Source organism: Puntigrus tetrazona, chromosome 13, assembly GCF_018831695.1.
Source record: "Puntigrus tetrazona isolate hp1 chromosome 13, ASM1883169v1, whole genome shotgun sequence".
NCBI lineage: Eukaryota > Metazoa > Chordata > Actinopteri > Cypriniformes > Cyprinidae > Puntigrus > Puntigrus tetrazona.
Genome location: NC_056711.1, coordinates 22,014,476 through 22,026,975, shown reverse-complemented (window position 1 = coordinate 22,026,975; position 12,500 = coordinate 22,014,476). Strand labels below are relative to the sequence as shown.

Sequence of the window (12,500 nt, the reverse complement as noted above, 5' to 3'; positions counted from 1 at the left end):
GTAGTATTTGCGGTGGATGAACACGTTACCTGGGAATGTTATCAGTGTTTACACAGAGAGACAAACCCCTTTACACACTGCCTTTCTGCTTCCATTTCCACTGACTCATGTGTGTTTAGCCACACTCGTGTTATATCCTCACCGCAAGCTCTGGGTTACTAACTTGAGCTAGTCTTTATATCTTGTGAACTTTACTTAATGTTTATGAAGGGATGTGCAAAAGGCCCATGCCTTGTTTTTCAGTTCATCTAAAGATTCGATCTGAGACATTAAGTGTCGCTTTCTGAAAAACGTATGGAAATTAATTGAGCTCATGCTTAAAAACAGTAAGAAATATCCACCAACGGGTCTGAAAAATGAACTTAATTCAACTGGAAATTTTCTTTTAACTCGTTTCAATTAGGCCGAGAGCAAGACTTTAGAGATCATGTTTATTGGTTTGCATCTTGAGTAAGTCTTGGTTTACGAATGCTTAGATATTTTTTCAATATGTCTTCTTCAATATTTTTGTCTTGTTTTTCAGTGCAAATATTCACACGTTCCTAAAGCTATTAAAAACCCTAAAATAAGAAGAATTAAAGGATTGAAGGAAAACAAGATTATTTTTAAACTCACTTAAATGTGATATTTTTTTTAGAAAACATTACTTAATATGTTACGTCATTTATTTTTTAAGTAAATGTATTTTAATTAAAGAATAATTAGATTTGCATTGGAAAACAAGACAACAACACTGAGTAAAGTGATTATATACTGTATTTATATAAATAAAAATGATTATTTAACACTCTGTATATGAATGATTGTCTTAATAGCTGTGCTGCTTTCTTGTTTGTGTGTTTATTAATTTGGCACGTAGTCGTGTAATAAGTCAGATGGTTTGCATTAGCGTCCTGATTTTGCAATAATCACCATTAGAACTCAGCTGAGACTCGTTCAGAAGGGAGTAGGCCTATTTTACATCTCTGTGCGCTGATGTAATACAACGACAGAAGAACAGCGTGGAGTTCAAAGGCGCTGTATTCATCTGAATGTAATTGAGTCTCTTGTTTGGTTTTCAGCCATGGATCCATCTACATATTTTACTCCGTCTGAAGTGTCACCGATCGGATGCAAAACTTCAAAAAGACGTGACCAGAAAACATGCGCGCCCCAAAAACGAACACGTGCCATGAGTGTGCTCACCCTCAGCTCATCAGCGATCAGGAGGAGTGTGTGTCTTCATCAGAGGCTCAGCAATGGATGTGAATGGGTGCCGTCAGAACGAGAGTCTGATAAAAACATCACAATAATCCACATGTTTTCAAGTAGTGTGGTTGCCCTTCAAACAGGCTTTCTGGTAGCACACACACACACACACACACACACACACACACACGTCTGGTCAGATATCCTTGTAGGGACTCTCCTTAGATGTAATGGTGTTTATACTGTACAGACTGTATGTGTTATTGTCCTACACCTAATCCTACCCCTTACAGGAAAGCTTTCGTACCCATAAGACCTCAGCTTAGGTCCCATGACACGAGTCCCCATGAGTCTGTGTATATAACAAACCACACACACACACACACACACACACACACACATGCACACACACACATAGGGCTCATGCACTGTCAGTCCCAGCTGTGAACACTCTGAATATGTAGTTGCGGTGTGATAATTTCCTGCTTTTCTCAGATGAATGCCATTGAGAGCTTTAGTGTCCAACACAATCATCACCAGCCTGCTGTCACACACACACACACACACACACACACACACACACACACACACACACACACACATATATATATTTGTCAGCTCCCTTTGGTTCATTTAAATGGGCTGATATCATAGTTTATTCACCATTAAAGAAATAATAAATAAAGGGAAAGGTCATACAAAAAAACCCCCAACAGCTATTTTATTTATTTTTTTAATTTATTTTCCTATTGTTACAATATTCATTATTTTGCAGGCTTAATGAAGAAATGATTCAGATATTTTAGGTGGTTTTATGTATTTTCAGTGTTGCCCCTTAATATTTTTGTGAAATCTTAAAGAATAAAATGTATTCATATTGCGAATATGCTTGTGTTGAACAGAAAGCTTAAAGAACACTATTTATTTACAATAAAATAGAAATCCTGCAGCATTAAACGTGCATTTACTGTCTATTTTTATCAGTTTAATGCTTTTATGCTTGTTAACGCACACACACACACACACACACACACACACACACACACACACAGTTCTTAAAGGGGCACAGCTATGCCGCTCGCTGTCACGAAGCCAATGGAAATATATAGCTCTTAAAGCGGCAACACCCGTACCGCGTTTCCCCTTTAAGAGCCGCGTTTTCCCATTGGCTCCGTGACGTCAGCGCAGCGCAGGACTCTCTCCCGCGGCGGCGTGTCCTCCCTCAACAAACGCGAGCAATGCGAACCGAACGCCAGCGAAACGCGCTCCGCAGACCGGCGCTCGCCGCGGATTAAACCGGGGAACTCTTCAAATCATGGCGGAGACGGCGGAGAATTGAAGCCCGACGCGTTGAGCACGTAGCGCGCTCTGATTTCGCGTACTAGACGCGCAGTATGCAGGAGCCCAGCTGATCGGGACTCGAACCCGCAGCGTTTAGTTGACCACCACGAACCACCGCTCGACTCCAGAACCAGATACAGCTCAAATTAGCTCATTAGTCCGGCTCGCCAGCTAATTAATGATGGCGGGGAAGCTGACAGCGCAGGGCGCGGGAATCCTGCTGGTCACCGCCAACGTTGGATCACTGTTTGAAGATGTAAGTCGAGCGAAAACGCTGCTTTATTACTAATAACCCGTCTTTTCGCCACATTAGTGCACTTAACGCGAGTCCTGCTGCAGTATTCTGAGGTAAAGTGCGGTGATTAATAATAGTAGTTGATGAATTAAACCGATCGGAGAAGCTTTTCGTTTCCCCTCAGACTCGGAGTTTAACGGTTATAACGGTTTTTGATGACGCGCTGATTAATTGATAGCGGTTATTATCATCATTAATATGTATCTATCACAAATTCATGCTATATCTGTGCTGGTTACTGGATAGCACACCTGCTAACTTTCAGATAGCGAGCTAGATGTCGTGCTGTCATACAAACTTGACACTTTTAAAGAAAATCCTGTTATTGTTGTTATTATTATTATACGATGCTAATCTCTTTTTAAAATCCCGAATAGAAAGTTTGCAGTTTTCACTTTAAAGTTTGTTTCCCAGCAGTGCTGTATTGATCAACCCGGTAGTTTACAGTACTATTCATAACCATATTTATGCAGACATAAATATTTATATTTATTCTCACATTAGCCTGTATCACAGTTTATTTGCCTTAGTTTAGAAAATGGTAATAAAATACAGTTATACCGTGTCTGAACAAATTCATCTTAATGATGTCAGATAACTTTGATGGAGAGGTATGTGATGAATTGCGTTGAATATCTGTTAAAGATGTTAAATTGAAGTACTGTATTAAATAATAGAAATTTAGCTCATGCTTCATGTAGTTCAGTCCGTGGTGGAAAAAGATATTTTGCAATTTAAATAAAAAAAGACACTAAAGCGAAACATCATGCTCAGTGTCTAAGTGTCTGAATAATTTTTGGTCTGTGTGAAGATTTTGTGGGAGTTTTTACAGTATGTCACGCTTTACTTTATTTTGCTTTCGTCACTCGTGTAAATGAAGTATAGAGTGCTGCATCCGCTAGAAAAAATTATATCTGGAGACTGAATATTTTTACTGTATGTCAGTGGTTGGTTAAAGCTGTACTGGTGGTTACTGGACTTAACTTAACTGTCGTATAGCAGGTTGAATGTTAGTAAATCCGTTTCTCAATTTGGGATGACTTTACTATCGTGTGAAGTATATCAGCATATGTGGTTTTCTTTTAAAAATGAATGATTTTTTAAAATTATGTGCTTTGTTAATCTGTGTTTAGATTCTATATTGAAAATCTATATTTAAAATCCCAAATGGTAAGAGAATTTAGTTGAAGCCAGCAGTGCCTGATGCTGTATTGATCGGTTTGATTAGATACTCGGTGTAAAATCCCAGTGGTTGGTTAAACCGTATTGGTTACTGGATAACATGATGTTGGAAAATATGTCTGTCATGTTTATCTGATGTTATTTTTGTAAGTAGAAAAACATAATGTTTTCTCAAAGACAATCAATAAAAAAAAAAGATTGATTTATTTTATTTTTTTCCAATCTTGCAATGCGTTTCAGTGTGTTTTAGGTGGACTTGCATGTCTGTAAAATTAACAGGTAATATCCTCGTACTTCTTTCCCCCCTTTAAACCGCATATGTTCTTTTGTCATTGAGAGTTCAGTGCCCAATCAAGCTCCTTATCCTATAATCCCAAATGAAAATTTCATGGAAATGAGCGGACCAAAAGGGTGCGAGAGCCTTGTTTAATTCCGGGTACTATATTAAACACCCTTTTTTGATCAAGTATAGCTGCTTGTGCACAAAAGTGTGTAATGTCACTTTGGGGGACAGAAGGATGCTCTGATCCGTCACGCACAAGCAGATCTCTGACGTCCCTCATATCTGCCGTGAGAGCTTCATCTCGTGTCGTTCTCAAACTATTAAAAAAGCTGTAAAACTACAGTTCATAATAGCTCCTGATTCTGTGGCTTAATAGAAATCTCACCTGTTATTGTGCTCTATGGAAATGATTACACCAACCCGCGGTAGATCAGGGCGAGTTGGGGTTTAAGCAAATTAGTTCCTCTGAATAAACACTAGTAAAGTACACGGTGCTTAAGTTATCTGAACCATTAAAGACATTCAAATGGTCTGTAAACGTGCCAGTACTCGACAGTCAGGTCTCGGGCTGTAATTCTTTGCTGTTTTCTCTGGGAGAAGTTTTGGCCAGATCTGTTTATTTGATTGCGAGGAGCTCTTAACTGTTTTCTTACGCATGTAAAGAGGAACTGTCCCGTACTATCTTTAGAGTTATAAATAGTTGGCCTGTCATGACCGCTGAACTGCTGTCTTATGAATATCGCTGTTTATCCATTACTTGTTTTACACGAGAGCGTGGCCAAAGCCAGCACGCCGCTTATAGAGCCCTGCATGCACAATTGCACCTAAATATTTAACATGTTCAGACGTCTCGTCCCGTCCCTCAATGGGCCTTTTGTGCCGCGCAAGCCACAAATGCAAGGATTTTTCCAAATTACGTGAATGAAGTAAATGAGGCCTTTGTCAGCAATCACAAGATGAGGTGTTTAGGGCTGGATGGCTTCCACGGTTTTTGGCAAGTGCTGCTATAAAGCGGTTGAAGTCGTCTAGTGTAGTAATTTTCCCCTGGTTTCTTCCTGATCGGATGCTCTTGAAGTGCTTCTGGGAAGATGGGAGACATAAAAAAGCATAATGGAGCTATATGCTCTTCAGGATACATAAATGACTTCCCTTTATGGAAATCAACTGCTCTGGCTGGCGTCCAGGTGGATCGACCGGACCGCACAGGTGCTGAGATTACACCCATAAATGTGGTTTAATATCTGATAGGCAAATGGGCTCTGGATAGTGTGAGGTCATTGAGATCGCAGTAGTCATAGTGGGCGAATCGGTCCGTCCGTTAACATCTGGAGAAGACAGAAGATCCAGCATTAAGATGTTTTTAACTAAAACACCGTAGTATCCGTAATAACTCTTCCTCCAGTGAAAGAGTGGCCTTGTCTGAGTCAGGAGAGAAATATGCACCAATCAAGCACTGTTTACAAGCCGAAACGGCTTTAAATAAATATATGGCTGGATTTTGATGTGAGAACTTTTTCCACTCGAGGAAGATGTGTATGAACAGGAGTCTTATCTGGTGATGGTAATTGTTGACACTGACTCGCTGCGTTATTTGTGCTCAGTTGCTGGGTTGTAATAACAGAACAGATGCAGCACTGATGATATCAGGTGGCTCCAATTGGAAATGTTATCATATGTGAGATGATGAGAAGAGATAACAGCTCTGCTTCAGATCCTAGGGAGCTGTTTACTTTGTAGGGCACCGTGGAATAAAACGGTACTGTGATATTTAGTGATTATATATTGTGATAGAATTTTTTTTAACTGGTGACTTGGCTATATTTGAAAATAATTAATCATTTTGGGGTTAGCATAGTGATTTTGTTAGCAATTGCACGTAGAAAGAACACACACACTAAGGGCTAAGCTCTTGTTGGATAAAATAAATAATTTGCCAGTTCATGTTTAAGTATCAGTTTTGTTAGGCCGTAATTGATTTTGACCAATTAAAGATGGCTATAAAAATAATTTAATTGAGTTTGTGATTTATGAATAAAAAATACTAAACAAAAAATATGTTGTAATATTTTTAAATACCATAATAAAATGAATAGATTTTACAGTAAAATTACAATATTAATATTTACTTCTAAAGTTTAAAATGTTAAATTGACCTTTTATTGTGGCATGTTGTTGGCAAATAAAAATGTTAGCATGTTAATTAATTGTAATAATCTTTTTTCCCATGCAACACACAACATTTCAACATTTCTTTAGCCTTTTTTTCACCGAGCTTGCTGCTGTTCGTTTTGGGTTTTTGCAGTCCCAGCTAACAGGAAATGTTCTCAGAACGTTCTGGAAAGGTTCTCTCAAAGTTACGAAGCATTACGAAGAATGTTACATAGAGAATAATACAACCCTTCAGACTTATCTGGACTTTAAATAACGTGGTCAAAACATGATTTATATCATAGAACGTTTTTACAAAACTCTTTAGTTGCACCTTCATCTAACGTTTTTTAAAATGTACTTGTATTTATAAAATATTTATAAAATGTTAAAATGGAATGCTTGCATTGCCAAGAATAAATTAATATACTTTCAGAACTTAATAAGAACGTTAAATTACAAAAGAAATTCATAAAATGCTTTCCCCAAAACACTTTAATTCAGTTTTTACGTAACTTTAAAAAAAAAATATATATTATTTGTTTTCCGAAATGTTCAGAAAACATTCAAAAGTAACGTTCCCGTAATATTCGCAGAATGTTAAAACGGAATGTTCAAACATTTTCGCAACTAACGAGATCGTTAGCAGAAAGGTCTTCAGGTCTCAGCTGAGATTTTTTCATTCCCTCTTTTGCTCTCGATTCTCTCTGAGAAACTCTCTCGATAGCTCATTATTTCTGTCTGCTTGTGTGGCGTCTCGTTTCAGATGAACTTCAAAATGCTGTTTATCCACAAAACCCTTGTAGATCAGTCACGATGTGATTCCTGTTATAAATAACTCTGGAGTTATCCGAGTTCATCAGTGTTGTCTGACGTTTGCATGCTCTGTTTATCAGACATCATCTCATTCATTCTGCACGTGCGTGTGTTGTGCTTCTCCATGTCATTCGGAGTATGAATGCAGTGTGAGCATATTTTTGGATCCGAGGTCGTTCAGCCTGTGATGAGTGTTTTTATCAATCGAGACCAAGCGTCATGAGCTAAAGATGCTGTTTTCATGGGCTTTTGTGCTCCGAATCATAAAATGAGATTTTCTAAAGCAGGAGCTGATTGGAGAATAAGGGTCATCTCATCTCTGAGTGTATCTGGGGAGCTACTACGATTATTGATAATGGATTTTACATTATCGTGAGCTGCATTGTAAATGAGCGTGAGCCATTATCTGAAGTGGCTTCGGGAATTACAGTCACCACCAGCGTCCTCTGAGCCGTGTGTGGGCTGTGTGGAGAGAAACACTGAGATTTCTAGAAACACAGCTAATAGAATTGATAATGACTGTCCATTATTATGTTTCAGCCTTGCTTTTGTGGTCAGGTTGCCATTTTATAGTACCACAACACGTGGTACATCGCCGTCATTTACCATAGATTTACTGTAAAAAATATACCCATATAACCCTGTTTTGAACTAATATACGGATTTATACTTCTGGCTCATCTTTTCTTTAATAAAAGTTAAAAGACTGAAATGTGATGTTTATAATTTTAAATCTGTTTTTTTTGTTTTTGTGAATCCTGTACCTCCATCATAATTAAATCATGTTTTTATGGTCTTTTTACAGTATGTTGCCATACAGCCATACCTGTTCATATGGTATTCATTTTTTACATTTTTATAATTTTTTTTTAATATAAATATTTGTAGGTATCCCCAAAAATGAGCTTTTAAACCCAAAAGAAAAAAACAAACAATTTTTTTTTGCTATATTAATTTCATGATGATAATAATATAGCAACTGATGTAGAAAAAACAATCTATTGAATGCGCAGCGGAAATAGTAAAGCATAGACATCTCAAAACAAGAGATTGTGTTAATAATTAAAGATTTCTCCCTGGATCTGAATGGTATTTTGGTTACACAATAAACAATATATGGCATTCAAATCAATGTAAAGTCTCATATTTTCTTTCTAAACACCCCGTCACAGGAGGAAAAGAACATTTATTAAACGCATTTAATGCGAAGATTTTATTAGTATTGGAACAGGTTTGCTTGCATACGATTTATTAATATGGTTTGTGTAGGTATAAAAAAGTATTGAATTTGATTAAAAAAGCAAAAAGAATAATAAGTGTTATTTTATTTCTGCTCATGTCTGAATGGTTGAGCAGGACTTAGTTTTGTTAATGATGCAGCAGCGCTGGTCCTTTACTGGAAGTGAAGTATGGGTGTGTTGATTTTTCTTTCTTTTTTTGGTCCATTAAGATTAAATTCACAGGAACCGCTGAATCCGAGTTGGTGTCTGATCATGTCTAATGCAGAAGGAGCGGTTAATATTTTCCACCATGTGGTTTGTTAAAGGGCCAGAACACTTTAGAATAATGGCAATAGGAAATGGAGAACAATAAAAGAAATGATGTACTTATCGTATTGTATTATGTCCATATTGTATACTGGTTACAAAACGGCTTCACATCTCTCTTAAAGAGACAGTTCACCCAAAAATGAAAGTTCTGTTATTTGTTTTTTCTTTTGAACCCAAAACGAGTCGTTTTGACGGATGTTGGAAACCAAAAAGTTGCTGGTAACCCCTGACTTTTCAAACAATATTTAGATTTTAAGCTATCAAACAGACTCATGGTTATCAGCTGATTTATCCCAGTGATAGTCAGCTGTTTATTTATTCTCCAGTGATTGTTATACTGGAGTGTATGTGGGTAATGCAGGCTATGTTTGGTTTGATGTGTTTCTTGTACTGCTGTGGCTCGTTGAGAAACGCCTAGATCCTGCGGCTTTGGCTGTAGTTTTCATTAAATACTGATGTTGCTTTTTGACGTGTGAAACCAAACAGAAATGCTGTAATTCAATATGCAGAAACCTGTAAAACATGCATTTCTCCTCTGAACTGCTATTTGTGGTGAGTGTGTGTGTGTGTGTGTGTGTGTGTGCATACAGATACGTGAGAATCTCACGAAGCCTGTCAAAAACACACGCCTGGCTCATATTTCAGCCCTACATCAAAAGAAGGATAATTGAATATTTATTTTTTAATAAGGAATTTTTAAGAATCGGTTTTAGGATCATTAGGTTTGTCTTTGCATTGCTACATTCATGACAGTTATTTCCACATTTCCCTCAGTTGTCATTACTGTGAGTTATTGTATGTAAATTAAGTAAAAAAGAATTAAATAAGAAATCATAAAAAATGTAAACAGAATTTGATACAGTAAATTATATAAACATAGTTTCAAATGTAAAAAAAAAAAAAATCACCAAAAAACAAAACTGAAATATTATAACAGCTGTTTTCTGTGTGAATATGTTAGTCATTTATTTCTGATTTAAATTTTTTTCAGAAATCATTCTAATATACTCGAGAAACATTTCTGATTATCAATGTTGAAAACAGTTGTGCTGCACAATATTTTTTGTTAAAACTGTGATACATTTTATTTTTCATACATTTCATGAATAGCATGTTTTTTTTTCTCATTTTATTTTGAAACCATTTTAATTGGTTTTAATTTATTTCTGTTTTATTAATTTTACCACTTAAAGGTTTATGGTTTTCATCTAATAGTTCATTTTATTTCCCTGAATGTTTTCCGTGTTCTTTTACAGCTGTGTTTAGCTCAGAGAAGCAGAACTTGTGCGGGTTTGGACTTGTCTTTTCTCAGGAATGTAAACATGTGGCATAAAAGAAGAAGTAAAAGCAAAAAAAAAAATCATGTGGTTGGATTAAGAGACTTCATGTAGTAATATTCAGGACACAAATGTTACTGAAAGCAGGCTCATATTAACTAGGTTAGTAGTCTGTAACACAACCACATACATTTTTTCATTTTATATTTTGTGTATTTTGTTTCTTTCAGGAAACCGCCTTTGGAATGATTTGAGTTTAGTTCATATTAAAAAAAGGCACTTTTATTTTTGTCATCATTTAGATTTTGTATTTGAGTTAGTCATATTGCTGTGAATGCTCTTATTTTACACTTATTTTTGAAATTATTACTTTTTACTTTTTTCATAATGCGACTTTAATATTGATGTAACTATTCTTGTTATCTTAGATTTTAGACTGTTACTGTTGTCTTAACTTCTCAGAATATTATAACTTGATTTTTCTTTTTTACTTTATTCTTAGACCTTTTGACTTTTTTCAAAATATGGATTTAATCATATTGCTGCAACAATTGATTTTTGACTCTTATATTTGACTTTTTAAAACATTGCAACTTTTTTGTTGTTATTTTGAACCGTTTTCTTTTAATTAACGAGTTTTTTTTCTTCAATTATTACTTTAATCTCACATTGCTGTGACTATTCTCATTATTCTAAGATTTTATCGAGGTAACTGACTTTTTTCCTCAAATAAATAAATAAATAAATAACATTTTATCCTCATCTTATTCCTAGACTTTTGATCTAATTCCTGCTTTTTGTCAAAAATAGGGATATTTTTTCTTTAGGACTCTTATATTGTTACAACTTTATTTGTATTTTGCATTTTTAATTTTATTCTCCAAATTATGACTTTCAAAACAATCACAATTTTCTGCAGCATCATTCTGTTTGACATTTATTCTCAAATTTATTTTACTTGTTTGTTTATTATTTTTATTTTTTTTTATCAAAATATTCTGCCCTTACTCTCATATTGCTGTGAAATGATCTAGTTTAGTTCAGTTGTGCTGTAGCTCCCAGAATGCTTCAGTATGTGTCTGTATCAGTCCTGAAGTGAGTGAGAGCAGCACCTGTGCTCTGAACGCTGGGAGGTGGGAAGTGATATTTACGTGATTGTGTGTGTGTGTGTGTGTGTATCTGGCTTTCTTCAGTCATGGGAAGTCTGTGGAATCTTTACAAAAATCCTCTGGAGCGGCGTCAGTCCTCCAGCGTTTGGCACGGGCTGGTGCCCATGTATGGAGAAGAGCGTTACCCAGAGATGTGTGTGTGTGTGTGTGTGTGTGTGAGACGCTCAGACGCTCGCTCGTAGGAGGAAACTCCTCTGCTCCGCTCACACTCAAATAGAGCAGAGCTTCACACACACCTCCAGAAAGCAGCGAGGAATAATCTTATCCTCAATTACCCGGCGTCTCAGGCTTCGTGTTAAACACCACTCTACCCAGAATGCCTCTCAGCGTGAGTGGATGTAATGAGCTGTGTAGAGTTTAGGCCTGTGATTCTACACAAGTCGGTAGCCTGTGAGCTGTTCATCTCACACACACACACACACACACACACACACACACACACGCGTCTAATATTTCTGGATAATTTGGTCGGTCAGATCATCCACAACATTGAATAGTTTTTTTCCACAGCTTTAATAATTGTAGTGTCATGCTTTCATTCAGTCTGTCTGGTCTATGCACGCTGGTTTTCATTGCATTACTGTTGTGTCGCTCAAAAAGTCTCACTGTGCTTGAATACAAAAACAATACACTGCCTCCAGTATACTGAGAGAATTTATGTAGTCCCCTCAGACAGGTGCTGTTTTGTGTTTGGTTTTGTTTAATAACATTTGTGTTTTATATTTTATGAGGTCATTTAATTTGTATCTAAATCACTAATAATATAATAATAATAATAATAATAATATTTATTTATTTAATAACGTTGATTTTATTCTATTTGTAGTTTTAGTTTTTTCTGTTGTATTTTATTTATACGTAAGTGTGTGTATTTATCTAAAAGCTTGCTGTATAGTGAGTGTAGCTGGACGATACAATCAAGATTTAACATCACAGTATGATTCACTGTAAATGACATTAACGGTGTATATCACGCCACAGTTATTTCTCTCTTTCTGTAACACGTGTGTGTGTGTGTGTGTGTGTGTGTGTGTGTGTGTGTGTGTGTGTGTATATGGGGCAAGTAGAATAAGTAGGTCTGGATATATGAAACAGGGACGAGCCCCACTTCCCAAAAGTCTGCTCTCTTTCTGACTGAAGCCTGTGGGTGTCTCTGAGAACTGCTGCCTGCTCGACCGCCCACCTGCCAGTCATGAGACACACACACACACACACACACACACACACACACACACACACACACACGCCCTC

General features: G+C 36.6%; 1 protein-coding gene across 1 annotated transcript in view; it reads left to right on the top strand.

The window, feature by feature from the left end:
• The first annotated feature begins 2,365 nt into the window (after nt 1-2,365).
• Nucleotides 2,366-12,500, top strand: part of LOC122356328 (inositol polyphosphate-5-phosphatase A-like) — a 116,253-nt gene continuing 106,118 nt past the window's right edge. The window contains exon 1 of the mRNA XM_043254889.1: nt 2,366-2,785. Within this exon, the coding sequence (XP_043110824.1) occupies nt 2,708-2,785 (78 nt within the window). The 5' untranslated portion in view covers nt 2,366-2,707. The remainder of the gene's footprint in view (nt 2,786-12,500) is intronic.